Raw genomic sequence first — 18264 nt, forward strand, 5'->3', positions numbered from 1 at the left:
TCCCCAGCTGCTGGCCATAACAGGTCCAGTTCGAGCACAGCCAAGCCCAGGGAGATTGAAATGTTATGGAAAAGGAGCACTAATTAAATTCCTTAGGTTAATCCCTGCCGGTCTCCTCATTGCACTCTCCAAGTGGGCCCTGTGAGGAGAAAGAGAAGTGGGGGTCAGAGACTACAAACAAACACTCGGGGCTAACGGGGCCCACAAAAACAATTTCCAGCCAAAAGGAGGCCTTGTGTGAAAACGAGAGGAATGGAAGTGTAGCAACGGCTGTGGATTAAACAACGTGTGGACAAACAGTCATTTTGCTTCAGAGGCGAGAGAGAAAACGTGAACGTGCAACTGGAGCGCGATAATCATGGCCGCACCTCGGCAAAACGACAATCCGAACTAATTGGAAACAAAAGGCGGAACATGAGCACTCATTCTCCGATAGCAAAAAGAACCAAAGAGCACTTTTGTATGTCTTTTAAAAGATCAAGATGGGTGATCTGAAAGCCAATCCAAATGTGGTTTAGTTCATTCTTTAAAAATGGGAATGTTTATTGTAAAATAATGTTAATAATCAGTGTTAATTAGTGTTGTAGTGTTTTTTCTATAGCCGCTTATCCTCACTGAGTCGCTGGCTTGCTGGTGCCTATCCCAGCTGTCTTTGGGCGGTAGGCGGGGGACACTTTGGACTGGTTGCCAGTCAATTGCAGGGCACACAAGGACGAAAAAGCTTTCACGCATTCAATCCCATCCAAGGACAATATAGAGTGCCCAATACCATGCATGTTTTAGAATATGGGAGGTGCCCACAGAGAGCCCACGTGGGCATGGGGAGAACATGCAAACGAGCTGGAATTGAACTATGAACTGTGATGAACATGCTAAGCAATCTGCAACCGTGCCACCCTAAATGAAGTTATTTCCGATAAAATTAAGCAGTCAAAAGAAAGAAACTATGTTTATACTGTGGTAATTGAACTACTCTTCTATTTCCTTAATAAAAGCGGTTTCTATTTTTAATAAAAATAGAAACATGTAAAAATAAAAAAACGTTTTTCATATTGTCATAAAGACATAGAGTGTGTTTGAGGTAAGAGATTAATTCAGTAGTTTGGAATTAAGCTGTAACACCAAAAAATACGGAACAAGTGAAGCACTGTGAATACTTTGCACTGTAGGTGGTCACTTTTATTGCAACATCATTTCATAAATCTTTTTATATTCACGCTCCAGTGCTCTGGAATGGCCTACCTATGGAAGTTCACGCAGCCACCTCAGTAGAAATCTTTAAATCCCGACTAAAAGCACATTTTTACACTAAGGCCTTTAGTTAAAAGGCCTGTTTGATTGCAGTTTTCTTCTTCCCCCCCCCTGCCTCCTGAGTGTGGAGAAGGGGCTAGATGGGGAGAAACCAATTGAATGCTGCTGTGTGGGATGGACTTATGTTGGGATGGACCCACCAGGCTGGATTGTTTGACGGAACTTCACACTGGACACTTACTGCTTAAGATGACACAAAGTGTTAATTTTGGCACTAGAGCAACCTGTTGAGTCTGGAAGGGGGGCTCCTCCCAGTTGCGGTCCCTTCTGAAGGTTTCTTTTTTTCCCCAGATGGGGTTTTTCAGTTTTTGTTCAGGGGGATGCCATTGTGTATTTGTGATGTTCTATGTGACGCTATCCGGGATTTCTTTTTCGCCTGTGACGCCCTGTGAGAATGTGGTGATTCAGGGATATACAAATACACTTGTCTAAATCCAGTGACCTCAACAGCAACATCTTTGCCTAACGTCACGAAGCGGAGCTTCCGTGAAATGCATGTAAAAAGTTATTGGAGAGTTTACCGACGTTGGTCTCTGTCCTGCCTTGGCCGTCGAGAAGATGAAGCGAGCAGGTGTTTGGCGAGCCACGTGGGGACGTCATGGGGAAGACGCGGGCGCATTACACTCTGTGGGCGTGCTGCGTCACACGCACCACGCGCCTGCGTTGTGGCTTCGCTCAGAGGTGTAATGCCTGATTAGGGGATTACAGGAAAGTGCTTCTTTGCAGTTCTGTGAGAAACAATTATTAACATGCTGGTGTCTCTAATCCTGGATAAACACAGCTTTTCAAGAACAACAGCAGAGTCTCTTTTCCCCTCTTAAAAAAAGGCCTGTAGTCACTTGAACTCCAAAGTCTACCTAATAGCGGCAGAGGAATGAGGCTAGCGTGATGACATACGCCAGCTAGCCAGCAGGCCTTCACATCACAGCGTTGTGCTGTGCGGCTTGTTGAAAGGGCATTACACTGAGACATGTAATCTTTTATTTGTTTGAGCACTTGTCTCGTGTAATCTGTGCACTAGCAGCTCTGACACAATCTCCCCACAATAGCTTATTCAGGTACGACTGCTAGCGCAGATTCACAATAGTTGGCATAATAACACTGAGGCATTTAGGTGGGCCAGGTCCGATAATGCGGGGCGTTGAGGGTTGATCTGCCCATTCAGTTACAATTATAAACCTGAAAATAATTGTATGTAGATGAAGGAACGTTGGTCCTCTCTTGTGGAATGATTCAAATGGATCTTACAAGAGTTCAGTTCAGAAAATGCAGAAAATTCAGAAAATTAATTGAACTTTTTTTTTTTTCTAATTTCAGCTAAAAAAAATTCTCAGAAAAACCCTCAACCTTAAATGTGTATCAAACAGGTATGGACATTCCATTTTTTTTTTTTTTTTTTGGTAATTCAAACACATTGTATTATTATTATTACAATTATTATTACAAGGTACAGAGTTCAATTACAGCTATATATATACTGCAAATAATACTTCCTTAAAAAAAATTGGAGACAGCGCAAATATCAAATAATCTTCAACTCTTTTAAATTCACGTTATTTAACTGTATATACGGATTTGTATGACCTAAATAACTTCTTGGCCATTTAAGTGCTAAACCTCTTAAATTTGCATTTATGTCATAGGCACAAAAAAAGCACTTGAGCTGCTTTGGTGAAAAGCATTCTTCTTCTTACAAAGGATGCGTCTCATACCACCAATAATCAAAGGTACAGTCATTGTGTTTTTGAACGTTAAATTTACTGACAATTCTCACATCAATTTTCATTCTTCGTTCTGCCCACCCACCCACAACAGGAGCCTATCGGGCACACAATGACAACCAATCAGTGTCCACTTAAGGGTGTGATTGACCTTTCAAGAGAAAGTATTTAAGCACAAGAAGGCCAGTGCATAGAAACAGATCTAATCAGTAATCAAAAAGCCTGAAAATGGGGATTAAACATGAGATTAAAACAAACACAGTTAGAAATAAACTTTAACTGTGACTGTAAAAAATTGATTTTGAACCCTTAGTTAATACTTTCTTTTACCACGAAAAGCATACAGCCTTATTGGCTTAATGCATACCATGATTAGGTCCATGCAGTAAAACAATAAGGGATTTCAAAGTGAAATGATACTTTCATAATATCAATTTACAAGGCAAAAAGACTTCACACCACCCACCTCATTGTAATTTTTTGAGAAACACGAAAAAAAATAATTTAAGAAACAAATACAGTCAAACTGCCTCAAACTAACCTTTGTGAATTATCTGGACAGCTGAGAATCAATGTGACGCAAAAACATTTCACAAGCACATGAGGAATTCTTTTTGGTATTCTGACAACAATGTCAATACTTTGGAATTTATGCTATGAGACTAATAACATAGGATATTTAGTCTCTAAAGGGAAAGCCAGTCCCCAAGTGAGAACCAATTTGTGCTCTGAATGTTGTAACACACACTCACACACATGCGCACAAACACGCGGTTTCAGTGTTGCCTGTGGCTCTGAAATAACAGCACATCAAAACATGCACATCAACAGCAATGCTCCAACATGCTGACTGGCCTAAAAGTGTCCACTTTGAAGCATTCCCCATCCCCTCCTCTCCGGCCAACTTCCTTCCCGTGCGTTCCTGTCAAGATATAACATTAGAAATGTAGCTTTTAATCAAACTTCTGTGCTGGTTAGACCTCACAAAAGATTTTAGTGTCACTAAATGAACTCTGATTCAGTCGAGGAATTGGGGATTACAGTCACCTCATTTCCTAAGAGGTTGCTGGGGGCAGCGGGGTGAGAGAGTGTGGTCCAAAGGGTGCTGATGTGCGATGTTGAGGAAGTGCTCTGCCCATCTGGCGGGTGAGGGCTTATCACTAAGCTCAGAGGCCCCCTGCAGGGGTTCCGCAGACTGTTGATCACTAGCCCTCCTGCTGGCTCTTCCAATCACTTGACCTCCTCAGCACATAAACACACAAATGCCCGCCAAAAGAAAATATGTTCACACATGAACCTCTGACTTCTACCCTGATGCTTATGGCATAGCGTCGATGCCAGCTCTCTCTCACTCCCGCGCCCTCTCTTTCTCTCAGTGTTTTTTACTACTGTACATGAATTCTACATTGAAGATTAAGGTAAACGGCTCTGCAAAAGTATCGTTTTTTGGGGGGTTTTACATTTTTTATGTGTTAAAACACAAACAAAAAATACTGACCTCCATCATGTCCTGAACATGTTAAAAATTAACAGTAAAATAAAATTAAGGCCCTTAAAATGTTAACAAGTTCATCATCGCCTTGGCTCATGACCTCCATTCTTCACAATGTTTTGCAGAATTCAGTGAGACAGTTGTGGTTTAATCCTGCTCACAAACAAATGGCGATAAAAGCATCACCTTCTCGTGGAGACAAAACGTAAACACAAGAAAAGAAATGGGAAGAAACGCGCAGCGCAAACACACAGTGTCCAAGTGGAACAACACTTTACCAAGCACACACGTGATCAAATAAATATACACACGCATAATTACAAAACTATAGACGGCTAGGCAAACACACAGAAGCAGCCACACACAACCACTGATAATCCCCCAGACACACACTCACACAGGGCATCATATTGTTTATCACTATGAACCAGCCCAGTGACACCCATCACTCTAATTCCATTTGTCTGTTTAGATTCGTTTTGCTTTAATCCCCCCTTGTTTGTGCACATCTGCAAGCAGTGCCACAGTGCATCTATTGCGAGGCCGGCATAGAGGAGAGAGGGAGATAGTGACGTGAAGAGATGAGAGATATTTTATTTTTAAGACGTATATTTACATGGCAAGTTTTTACAATAACATTAATGTATGTCATTTAATTTACTTTTATGAGAGAGAGACCGAGAGAGAGAGATGGACAGACAGACAAAGACGAGGAAAAAAATTACGACTGCAAGAGGCAACTAGAAAATGAAAGCGTGAGACAGCGCATCATAGAGACAGACAGAGACAGGGGAAGCGAGATAGGGAGGAAAAGAATGGACAGGGAAAGAGACATGCTGCAGTATAGAGGCAAACAGACAGACAGACAGTAAGAGTGGGAGAGAATACAAACAGTTGGAGGGAGAGACACATAAAGACGAAGAAACCGAAGATACCGAAGCGAATAAAACACGGAAAGAAAGAATGAGATAGAGAGGGAAAAGGTGCGACAGAGTAAGAGAAAGAACAGGAAAGAGAAAGAAGAGAATGCAAGAAAGAAGAGCGAAAGAGAGCAGGATAGAAGATGGAGACAAGTGAGACATCGAACTGGAGATGGGAAAAGCAGAGGACAGAGAAATGAAGAGTAAAACAGAGAGGAAAAAGTGAGAGAATTTGAAAGGTAGAGCAAGAGAGAGAAATTGAAAAAAGAGAATGTGAGATAGAGGGGGAGAAATTGTGAGGGAGACAGAGGGGTGAAAGAGTGACCGAACGAGAGCATGAGCAGGAGTATGGAGAGAGAAAAAAATGTGAGTGAAAGATGGTAAGAGCACAAGAGCAGAAGAGAAAGACCATGACAGAAAGAAAAAGACTGACAGATTGGAAGAGAAATGGAGAGCAAGTGAAAACGGGATGAAGAGATAGGAAATGGAAGAGCAAGAAAAAGACGAACGATGTGTGAGAGAGAGAGAGAGAGAGAGAGAGAGAGAGAGAGAGAGAGAGAGAGAGAGAGAGAGAGAGAGAGAGAGAGAGAGAGAGAGAGAGAGAGAGAGAGAGCGCAGAAGACCGCGAATCGGTTTCCGCGGAACTCCAACGGCCTGCAGTATCGCCTTACCCAGGGAGAAGCGCCCCATTGCAGCTACGGAGCCCCTCCAATCACAGCAACCAGTCGAACGTGCAGCCACGTAGGCTCAAAGACCAACACAACGTTTACGGCTTTTTACACAGTATTACAGCACGTCTTATTATCCCATTCAAGTCCCTCTATTAGCTCAATTGGATGGTGGGATTTTCATTTGTAAATTGGGGGATTTTAGATTAGCTTGTCTGTCAGCAAAGAAATGCCCCCTGAGACCGTGAATTATGTGACCAATCGCATAGGAATCAGCGCCTCTGCGCACTGAAGCGCGCGCATGAATGGGTGACGCTGTTCGAGATGGAAACGGCAGTTGGCGGTGTAAATCTATATTATATCTTAGATTAGATCCGTGCGAGCAAAACATTTGCAGCTCTCGGGATGACGAAGTCACGTATAGGCAAAATGCAAAGGACGCTTCAAATGGAGCAACGTGAGCTTTTATACGGGATATTATAGTCAAACCTAATAGCGCGCCATTAAAGAGATAAATATTAGCCATACACACCCAGGAGCAACATTATGCAGAAGAGGCGCGGTTCGGTTGAAAGGAGGGGAATCATTTAGCCTTCTTCCTCCTCGGGCCTTCCATTCAGACGGAGAGCGTGAGAGGGGGTCGCAGGGGGGAAGAAGGCACCCGGAGCTAGTCGAGAAAGCCGGCAAATTATGAAAATGCGTCTCTATGTCCTAAATGGAGGCCGAGCTCTTTAATGTGGCACAAAATTAGAACCTGCGGGAGGAAGTGTGGCCTGCTTGATTGGCGAAACACCTCCTGGCCGGCTGCAGTCCTTCTCACGCACACGCGCATAACACATGCATACGTGCAGACGCCTCTCCGAGCGCGCTGATATTATCCTCTGCCTGGCGGCTGTGTCTTGAATCGGCGAAAAGTGAACGACCCCAGAGAGAGCCCAGGGGCATCTATAAAGGTGCCTAATTTGTCAGTTTACTCCTCAATTATTTAAATAGATCTAAGACGGCAACGGAGAATCGGCCTTTTTTTCCTCCCTCTTCGCAGTCAAGCATAAAGAGACCTTTCGCCACGGTAACCATTTTCAATTATGCTCCGCACCGCTGTCTTTGATATGCGCACGTGGAGTAGTGGAGAGGCAACACATCAAATAAACAAATGTGTGTACACAAGATAACAGCTGCAACTTGGGGATAATATTCTCGCAAGAACTGAAAAGTTATCCCGCATGGACAGATTAGAACTGTATGAAAATGTGCGCAAAGTCGACGGGCAAACATTGCACGTGAAGTGCTATCGCGCTCGCAAATAAAAACATTCACGGGTCCATTGCTGAGGATTACAGTGAGGTTCGGATATGAAAAGCAAGCAGACACGTCGTCTGTTGACACTAAAGCCCCAACTCATCAATTTTACATCAGTCAAATATTCCGCAGTTGCAACTGTGTTCAGGGGCGGAGCTAGGATTATGGGGTGGCCACGATCTACATCGCATCAATGAGGGGTGGCCCGTGCGTGCTTACGTCATTGTTAGGCTTGCATGAAATACAATTGAGACATATGCAGAAAAGGCAAAACAATGCCCATGTTTATAATCAAGCCGGAACAGGTTTAAATGAAAAAAAAAGTTGTTTTCAGAGTTTAATTTAGATAATCCCATCGTTTGCCTTTGTTTTGTTTTTGTACATTATGTCATAGTCTACCTAGTATCTGAGTGAAACCGGCGTCACATGATCAGGGCTCAGCTATCCCCAAATCACAGCTTACCTATTCACTAAGATTGGTCATATGACATTCGCTCACAGAGCCATGATTGGTTGCTGACCCCTAAATTCATGGATATCATTTTCAGTCGACGGGAAGTGTCACAATGTGTTTTTAAAGGTATGAAGGAAAATTATCAAATTATAAAAACAATAACTGTTGACAACTGAAAATGTCAATATGAGTTTAGTAACCCTTCAAGAATTAATCGTAAAAAATATTTTTGTATTCAAATTAATTGCATATTTGTAATTTGAAGGTGCTGTTATATGAAAAACCTGTGGTAGAGTATCAAGGTTCTAAGAAAAGAAATATAGTAGAAAAAATATTTTTTTTAAGATTTAATTTAGATAATCCCATTTTGTTTGGCTTTGTTTTGGTTTTCTGTTTTATCTCATAGCTAACTTTAATCTTGTGCACTGATTTGGTATACTGTATCTAAAAATGTATCGGAAAAATTAATAATCATCAAGAGTATGCATAGAATGACTTATTCATTCAAATTATATACAGAATAAAGTATATTGATGGGGCATTATTTTGTCTAATTAATTTCATAAACTAATTTACATTTTCACACTCAAACAGCGTCAAAACATTTTACCACTTGCTGTTTGACCGAAAACGTCATCACACACTCTAAAAACAATTGGGTCAAAAATAACCCAATTATGGCCCAGAAAAGGACTGGCCCAACATTTGGGTCATTTGATCAAATTTTCTGGGTTGTTTTGTAAAGAACAAATCGAATTTTGATGTAATTTTTATCTTTTTTTGGGGTTGTTTTGTGCAAAACAACTGAGAAAGTTTCATCAAATTTATATTTAGTGCATGATCAAACATTGCCTGTTTTCTGGGTTTAGTCATATGACATTCACAAGCTGAGCCACGATTGGTTGTTACCTGAGCCCTGAGTACATACCGTTTTCAGTCGACAATGGCAAAATGTGGTTTTAATGGTATTATTGCAGATGAAAATAATTTTATCAAATTAATTATAGAAAAATATTAACTTACTGCAATAAAATAGTTAGAGGGTTAGTATCCATTTAAGAACCAAAATGATATTTAAGATAGATTATTTCCACATTCAGATCAAATTGCATGTTTGTACTTTAAAGTTAATAGCTATTAATACAAAAAAATGTGGTAGAGTGTCTTTGCTTCAAAGAATGACGCACCCATCTGCAAAAGACAGGAAAATCCAAGATCAAAATTTTCCAGTCTGACGAATGATCCTGAAAATGGGCGCCGTTGCATTTCTGAGACCTCTGACCTCAAATCAACCTTACATCAACAACACGACATTCTTCATTTAATTTCTGGGCGTTTCTGTGAACATCTATGTGAGTCTTGAGAGGGTGTCAAGTAAAGAGCCCTCACCTGTGCAACTAACTGTCCACCGGGCGAATGACAACAGTCTGGGTGGGTCTCTGATAAAATGTCAAAACGCTTGACACAATGGCCGCCACCTAAAAACAAACACAATGGAGAGCACTACTAACATCTGTACAAATAAACTCATTAAGCTTGCAAACATACTGTACCTGCGCTGAGGCACACAGAAACTACCACACACTGAGAAGCACACATGCTAAGGGTGATTGTAAACAAACTCCTGGTAATCAATCATAGCATGTCAACACAGACGCTAATGGGCCAATACACATTGATAGATCCAAATTGAAAAAACCTGGAATTGAAAAAATGTAGGATGTCTTCTATAAATGGTCCAAGGTCTCAAAGTGTAGTACCACTAGTGTCTAAATACAGTTCAGTTGTCTTTCACTTGCACATTTAAAAACATTTCATTTTCAGAGTTGTCAGGTCAAAAATGTCGCCTATAAATATGGCATTCTGTTTGCTATTATGTTTGTGGAACATAAATTAAGTGGCAAAATCCACGTTTTTATTCATCTCAGGGGACGGAAATTTTACCACTTGCTGTCCAAGGAAAATGGCAGCAAAATTGCTGCTCAAGGCTCGTGTCATGTGACCTTCACAACCTGAGCTCTTAGGCACTGTGGTGTCATTTAGGTGTTATTTCAATTGGATGATCAATAACGATTTCAGTTTACAAATGGACCTTTCCTGTAATATTCAACATTTATTTTCATACATTGACAGTTATGATCTACAAATGTTTTTTCATATACATTAAATACCATTTGTATTGGACGACATTGACTATTTTTTGTCATTTATATATATATATTTTATATATATATATATATTTTTTTTTAACCATACTTTGGCCTGAAATAATTTTGGATTATTAGCACTTTTCTTCCCAACTTTTTCTTTTGAACAGTTTTTACCAACCTCTGATCTCAAAATGAGGTAGGTGTGTGGACTTACACACTCAAAATGTATTCAGCAGTACTTCAGCTTATTTTTTCAATTGTCGGTTCTATCATTTATTCTATCTAATAATGGGAACAGATTTAAGTTTGCCTTAAATCGCAGGTGTCAAACTCAGAGCCCGGGGGCCAGATCCGGCCCGCAAAAGTTTGAGAACAGACCTGGTATTTGGGAAAGAATGCTTTTGAAGGTCATCGACACAGTCGTGGTTGCATGAATTTGGTGAGGAAGAACCCGAAAGCGGACCTCAACTTCATCCCTTGGGATGAACAACAAACACGGCAATAAAGACTTGCCCAGAAAAACAAAGTTTTCCCAAAAGTGGAGGCAGTCGGTGACCAAATTAACTTGGTGTCCCATTCCGTAGGTGTCACTTTACTTTTGTCCTCATAGCATGCAAAGTTACTGTCTTCCTGAATAGTTTTGAGTCTCAGTTTCAACACCCTTGACATCAACAAAGGATTTGCGCAGAACTTTGGAGGCAGAAGTTGGCAGCGTGCACAGAGATGGGTGGCGCCTGGTAAGCACCCTTGAAACAGGTTTCTCGCGCTGAGAAATGGGATCTGCGCGCAAAGTTTTTCCAGAGTGTAAGATTCCGCGAAAACCGCGGCCAGCTCTGTATATCACGGCGCTCACACCCTCTATTCTCTTCCCAAACACGAGCAGACGCATCCCAAGCCGCCGCCGCCTCCCTCCACTCCGGCTTGCGTGCAGCCAGAGAGGAGAGGAGATAGGCCCAGTCGCTAAAGCTGTCTTTTCAGCCCCTGCTCCCCGCTCCGTCTATCGGAGATACACAGCAAGCGGAGGTGTCGCTTTTCCGCTGGCATTTCGGACACTATCTACTTATAGACGGGAGGAAAAAGAGAAAAGAAAAACAGAGAGGGTATTATCAGGGAGGGATGAGAGCAGCAAAGACATTTTGTCTTTTTATTCCCCTCCTAAGCCCTGGGCTTTGCTCCCAATCCGATTGGTCGATACGGCCAGGGATGTAAATGAAATGCAAAGAGGAATAAGGCTGGCTTCCCATCTTCCAGAGCGCGCCCGTCCCCCGCCCCTCTCGGGCTGTTGTCTTTCTGTCTCCCCATTCACAGACCTGCCGCTCTGCCCGTTCCCGTCTCACCCTCGCTCGCCCCATCCGTGCCCCATCGCTCGACTCTCGCTGGCTGGGCTCGCCGAGCTCTTATCTGCTCAGACGCCCCACATTCCAGCATTGTGGTGGCTCCCTGCCCGCATCCTCGGTCACGGCGATTCCACGGGTTCCCGCAATCCTCGGCAGCTTGCTGATTTAGGGTGGGCAACTGACTCTCGGGAGAAAGGAGCGGCGAGAGGAGAAGAGAGGGTCGAGGACGACGGGGTGAGGGCGGAAGGGAGACGGGAAAAAAATATAAAGAGGGCATAAGTCAACAAACCCCGCAAATAAGCAACTTATGATGTCACAAATGTGCAGTCTAAAAACTGTTGGGTCAAAAATAACCCGGTTTTGGGCCAACAAAGGGCCAACCGCCACTTGCTTCGTTCTTATACTTTGGTTTCATACAACCGTTTCAAGGTCATTGTTCCATTTGAACTCATTACTTACCATTTCTTTGTTTTTGTTTTTTTACCCAACTTTTTATCATGTTCACTCCAAATGTTGGGTCCAAAAGAAAGTAAACTGGCTTGAAAACAAACATAAATATTTAGGATATTCATCTAACCTAAACTTTTGGCTTAAAAAAAGTTGAGTCAATAAAGCACAAAATAACCTAATTTGTTGGGATTTTGTGCAATGCACCAGATTTTTGAGGGGTTGTTACAGGGGTTTGTAATTTGACCCAAATTTTGGTGTTATTCATCTACCCAAAACAAATAGCCCAAAGAGTTGGTGTATGTCGGCCCCATTTTGACCCAACTTTTTTAATGTACAGAATTTTAGTATAGTCTGGGGCATGAATGCAACAGACGTAAACATGTTTTATAGGTTTCACTTGAAAATGAATTTCAAAATTGCATTTGCTGATTAATTTTATAACCTTAACCATCAACAATTTAGGATACTTGACAAGTTTATAAAATGTTGAGCGAAAATGGAATTGGCATCACTTTGTGGGTACCTTATTTAACACAGCTTTTTGGGCCACTCATTCACCCAAAAATAGTCTAAAAAGTTGGTTCGAATTAATAACCCCCAAATTTGTGTCCGTATCTAGTTATTTTATATGACAAGGAAAAATGCAAATCAGCAGGCATATTTTAGGTTTTATTTCAAAATTGCGTTTGTTGTTTCATTACCTTAACTGGTAAGAATTTAGCTCAAATTGCTGGGATAAAAAAAAAAACAACAAAAAAAAGTACTTTTAGGGTTATTAATTTAAACCAAAATATTTAAACCAAAAAAGGGTTGTTCTGTACATTCACTCATTCATTTAACCCAAAAATAACCCAAGAAAATACTTTGGCCTCCTTTTGACCCAATTGATTATGGAGTGTGGTGGGCCACAATGACAGTCTTCCATATTCCCAATTTCTTTATTAAATAGAAACAATTTTGGACAAAAATGTTTTAAAATAAGCCAAATTACCATTGCTTCTATTGCAAAATCAAGATTATATTCAACGAGTCAAAATCTGGGTTGTTCATTAAGTCTCACTTGCACATTCAGAAGGCCATAAAAAATACATGTCCATTTCTACAGGAGTTTGCATGTCAATTGTGTAAATCGACTTTGGTTGAGTTCCACGCATGTTCACACACATGCGTACATTTTTCAAAACGAACTGTGCGCACACGCATTTTAAAAGGGTCTCTGGCATTGTGACATTTCATTTAAATCCATGAAGGATTACAGGCCTCCCGTTAGGACGGAAGAGTGCGTGGGGAGGGGGGGACTAATCGAATCCATTAGTTTTAAACATTTAAAAGAACATCTAAGATAGACTGATGGACGGACAGGGGGATGGGTGGCGAGTGCCGGGACTGGGTGGCACAGTGCAAGTCTGTCCTAGATTATACAGCTGCACTAATCCTCTATTTCGGCCCCCAAATTGGGTTTCCCTCAATCTCGTCATCCTAATGTGAGAGGGGGGGTAAAAAGTGGAGCGTCTGCCAAGGCAAAAATAATCAGTACATTAAAAGCTGCATGAAGAGGGGCCAACGGAGCAGAAGATGTAATGATAAAGCAATCAAGGGGGCACGCTTGATTGGGGTCATTGCAGGCTGCCTTTAGTCCAGATCTCTCAACACATTACTCCGACGGAGTTAATCCGAAGTGGCAATTGAGTCAAAATCTTCAAGAGACACCATCACTTCCTTCTGGAGTGCTTGTCGCATCCTCTGCTTCTGTGTCAACTTTACACCCTCTGGTTGCAAGGTAAAAACCTGTCAGGTAGTTCGCTTGAGACTCCGGCGGTACCGCTCTCTTTCTTTCAACAGCTGGGCGACGGCCGAGCGAATGGCGGGCGCCTGCGGGTCTGTGCGATCCCTGTCCAAGTAGAGGTTAAAGTGCTGGATGCTGCACGTCAGCAGGCTGTCTGGACTGTGGCCTTGATGACCTGAGCGGAGCAGCCTCTCACAGGCCAGTGCCAGGTTCTTGTCCCAGTTGGAAGGGTATTGGGAGTAGGACTCTACTTGCGCCTTATACAGCTGCAGGCAGACATAGCGGGGTCATTATGAAAGCAGATGCTTTTACAAAGCGACTGATTTTCAATCATTTCCAGGAAGTGGCATTAAAATCGGTCCGATAATATAAAAAGAAAAACGGATTATTGATGTAGAAGCATACTTGTCAGACTCACAGTGTAAGACTGCTCAAAGAGGTCCGATTTGCCCTGTCCCTGCATCCTCTCCGCCAGGTCAAATAGATAGAAAGCCATCTTTATCCTGAAACAAAGTGCTTGGGATCAGGGCTAAGTGATGGACGGATGGATGACGCAACACTTCAATACACTTAAAAAAACAACAAAAAAACTGATGGATCAAGAATAACCATAATTGGGTCAAATACAACATTTTCCCACTCCATTTACTCTATAAGATGCTCAGAATGTAACTCTATTCATTTATTAGTGGTTCATTATTACTGCCCTTAATGTTGTAGAACTTTTTTTTTTGTTTTGTTTTATTGCCTAGGTTATTATTTGCTCGATTATGGAATGTAGCCTGTTCGGAAGTGAACAGAATAAAAATTTCATTGTGTAGAATTACTATGCATATGACAAGAAAAACTCTTGAATCTTGTTTTGGGTTAAATGTACAAACTAAAAAGTGGAGTCTATCTATTTGAGATCCTTTTTTGTCTCACCCAGATAGTAAGCTTCAGCAGGGGTATTTAAATACATTCCTAACAAATTTTGGGACTTTTAAGAAAATGAGTGCGCCTTCAGATTGGAGCCATATCCGATTCCAATGGAATTCTTCCAAGGACTGACAGTCCACACTGTTTTTAGAAATTGTCCAAATCCGGTTTGGCGCTGTTCAGACTGGGTCGCATTATTGACCCGTCGCGTTTGAGAGCGGGTGCATTTGGGGGAGGCAAAGTGCTCTTCGCTCCCATTCATTTCAATATTTTTCATTCGGCAGCTTCCGGTCCAACTGCTTTCATTTGTACTATTCGACACACTGGCACACCGTGTCCCTAGTCAGACAGGCCCGCGCGGCACCCATGTTGTGCTGATGGCATAACGCTCGTGAAAAATTGTATTTCCTGCCCCTTGCAACTGACTGCACGCAGCTGTTCTAATTTGGGTTTGTCAAATAAATTCTAAAGGGTGTTGCTTTAGTGTGCTTTGAAGGGGCTTTTCTATATGTGTGTTGGAAAATTGATTAGGTACTTGTATGTCATACAAGTACACCGAAGATTCTCACTCCCGTGCCAACTCTTCAGATTTTGTACTGTGAGAGTATCGAGTAATCGGACCACGCCCCACCAAAACTTTACTTTTTTTTTTTGCTTACTAAGTTTGAAGTGAGAGTATATAATGACTCATTGCTTATTTTCTACACTTGCTAGAAACAAAATTTGCTTTTACTTAAATGGATGGCAATTGGAATTAGCATTAGCGTGTTGGCAATTACCATTTAGTTCACTCCTGCAGTGTTATATCTTCATTACAAATGTTATAGCTGTCTTGAAAGTCACCTACAGATGATCAACAATAGTTTATGAGAAAACCTAAGGGCGGAGCTGCCTCTTAGCTACAACAAGGTCATAATTGTTAGTCGTCTACTTTTTCTGCTTCTCCTAGGTGGGAAGACTGAACACGTTTGAGTTTTGGTCGCTGTTCTAACAAGAACAGTGGTTTTATGCAAATTGTAAAAGCATCTTAAGGTAGACAGTTTGTACCTGGCATGCCACATCTCCTCGTTAGCCACACGCTCCCAGGATGCAGGGTGGAAACTATTCACACATGGGGGAGGAGGAAAAAAAAAAAAAAACACTTATCTAAAAAGCTTCAGGCAGCAACTCTAAATGAATACAAATGTGAATATATTGTTCCACTAGACTTGTGCATGGTCTGGAGCGCTAAACAAATGTTTACTGCATAAACTTTAAACGACTGATCAACAATGCCAGCTTGCACATTAGACATGGAGTAAAACCACATTTGCCTTTTTTTTTTCACTTCAAGATTGTAACCACTTGACCTCTTCTTCAAAAGAATATCTTAGCAGGGTCCCGGTGCTAATATTTGGCTGGTGGGCATCAGCGGACACGCTTGTCGTGAGAGTGCGGGAAATAATGTCACAGTATTCAGCCGTGGATATCTGAGTGAATGAGGGGCTGCTGGCAAGCGCGACTGAATATGTAGCTCTGACTAATTCCACTTTTGACACAGTTATTGACAAAACGCAATATGAAACTCATTATTTTCCATCTTCACTTTCATTTCAGATGGCTGAGAGCCTAATGTCTATGCTCTGCTTGAATTCACAAAGAAAGCAGATCACAGCATGGAGAACAGAGCACTGCCAAGCTCCATGAGGACGGCTGAGACAAGAAGCAAACAGATCTGCATCCTCTGATTAAACGCAGGGGGTTTACTTGTCTGTCTGAACGCCAAACAGAGCGGTTACATTCAAAATAAAATCCCACAAATGTAGAGTGGCAACTAACGATTGCATAAATTCAGAGTCGATTGATTTTAAGGATCTGCCGATACTGCGTCCAGGATCGATTTCTGCAATATATATTAGGTACAAAGAAGATTATTAATATATATATATATTTTTTTTTTTGTACAAAACAATGCCAACATTCGACTTTTTTTTACATGGTTGGTGTCACAATGGTTTACACCAAGTAGCCTCAAACATTTAAGTGTTCCCTCATTGCCTGTGTTTACTTCCGCGGTTTACAACTGTGTGCAATGTTGCATATGGTACAAATCAGCTAAATATATTTTTCTTTTGGCAACATATTTTGTACTTTGGATTATTTTGTTGCTTTGTAGTCCGTAAAAATAGTTAAAAAAAATCCTTTTAAAACCTCAATCTTTTTCTCTCAGCTTAACTTATGACCACATGAACGAGACATCCTTAATAGTTGATTAATTTTACAATTAAATGAAAAAAAAAGCCTTGCTTTACTTGAAAACAGGACATTATTTCAAGGAGAATTATTTCATTTTTTTGTTTGGCCCGTGATATGTCAGAAAATAGGCAAAACACGTTTTTTCAAAGTTGAAAAATCCAGGCAAGTTCTTTGCACATCTTCCTTGCACTGGTCATCTAATCATTGCTTTGAAAATATAAAATTTGCTTGTTTTGAATGACAGTTCCGCAGAATGACCTCGTCAACAAATTGGATTACTTTATATGCGCTACTCACAAACAGTATGGGATATTTGGCTTTCAGGTGAAATTTGTTGAAAATGCACTAAGTTCAAGCTACAGTGATATCATATGATGAGAGTAAGACGTTGAAGTAGAAGGATGCACTAGTGATTTCCTCATATCAAAAAATGTATTGAAACAAAAGATAACAACAATGGTAGTTAAAGCAAAACCCTAAAAATTAATGTCTCAATATATGCTCATGTGCCATTGAGCATCATTTACAGCTTGACACAGCGTCTCATGCTGTTCACAAGGCAACTTAATAGTCTGCTGAGGCATGGCATCCCACTCTTCTTGAAGGGCAGCCCTCAAGTCATTGAGGTTCTGGGGTGGAGAGTTTCGAGCTTCTACACGGCAACTTAGCTGATCTTACAAGTTTTCAATGGGATTCAGATTTGGACAAAGTGCAGGTCATTCCATTTGGGGTACACCAGTCTCCATCAGCCATCCCTGATGAAGCAAGCTTGAGAAGCAGGAGCATTGTCATCTATGAAGACAGGCTTGTGTTGTTCATGTAGGGGCAAAATCACTGGATTAATGATGTGATGTAAGGTAGTATGGACTTGTCAGTGTACCATTCACAAAGTGGGCAATTCCGCACCAACTGGACATCCCTGCCTATACTGTAACACCACCACCACCAAATGCTCGCCTGGTGACAACAACGGCTGATGCAGAGAGCTCTCCCTGACGTCTCCGGGAATCCTTTCTGCTCAGCGTAAACCGACTTTCATCAGAGAAGAGCACTGAGGCCCACTGGTCCCTCGTCCAGCGTAAATGCTCCCTGGCACATGCAAGACGATGATGCTTGTGCCTGGTGGTGTGGTCAGGTACCCGCGCAGGTCGTGTAACATGCAGACCACTCCGGTGTAAACGGTTTCAAATGGTCTGACGTGACACTTGGGTGCCTCTCACCTCCCTTAAACATGTCTGGAGTTGAGTGCCATTGATGATCCGGTTTCTCGGGGCAGTGTTCACAATGTAGCGTTCCTCAGCAAGGGCCAAAGTGACCAAAGGTCATCCACTTCTTCGCCTTTTTGTCACTCTTTCAATCTCTCAATATCTCTGTTGGAACCTGCTGATGACACTCCAAGCTCAGTGGCCACTTCCATCTGAGAACGTCGTGTTTGAAGCATCACAATGGCAAGGGACCGTTGATCCATTGTTAGATGTCGTCTTGGTCTCGTGATGTCAAAATGTTAAAAACATGATGAGGAC

General features: G+C 41.7%; 1 protein-coding gene and 1 long non-coding RNA gene across 4 annotated transcripts in view; both read right to left on the bottom strand.

Annotated features, from left to right (window-relative positions):
• Positions 1–3047: 3047 nt before the first annotated feature.
• LOC148412934 (uncharacterized) lies at positions 3048–6628 on the bottom strand. 2 transcript variants are annotated; one of them, XR_015867807.1, is made up of 3 exons: positions 6116–6628; positions 4080–4274; positions 3048–3954 (listed from the first exon to the last, which is right to left on the bottom strand). It is a non-coding gene; the product is annotated as an uncharacterized LOC148412934 (long non-coding RNA). The 2 variants fall into 2 exon arrangements; XR_015867806.1 differs by lacking the exon at positions 6116–6628 and having other exon boundaries at positions 4080–6089.
• A 6098-nt stretch (positions 6629–12726) lies between these two features.
• The window catches only part of tmem260 (transmembrane protein 260), a 30269-nt gene continuing 24731 nt past the window's right edge, over positions 12727–18264 (bottom strand). For both annotated transcript variants that reach the window (XM_088433501.1, XM_088433502.1), the window contains 3 exons: positions 15554–15607; positions 14007–14091; positions 12727–13854 (listed from right to left, as the gene is read on the bottom strand). In XM_088433501.1, coding sequence (XP_088289627.1) covers positions 13594–13854; positions 14007–14091; positions 15554–15607 — 400 coding nt within the window. In that variant the 3' untranslated portion in view covers positions 12727–13593. The remainder of the gene's footprint in view (positions 13855–14006; positions 14092–15553; positions 15608–18264) is intronic.

The sequence above is a fragment of the Hippichthys cyanospilos genome, chromosome 14 (genome assembly GCF_059441005.1).
Source record: "Hippichthys cyanospilos isolate Australia breed blue-spotted pipefish chromosome 14, RoL_Hcya_1.0, whole genome shotgun sequence".
Taxonomy (NCBI): Eukaryota; Metazoa; Chordata; class Actinopteri; order Syngnathiformes; family Syngnathidae; genus Hippichthys; species Hippichthys cyanospilos.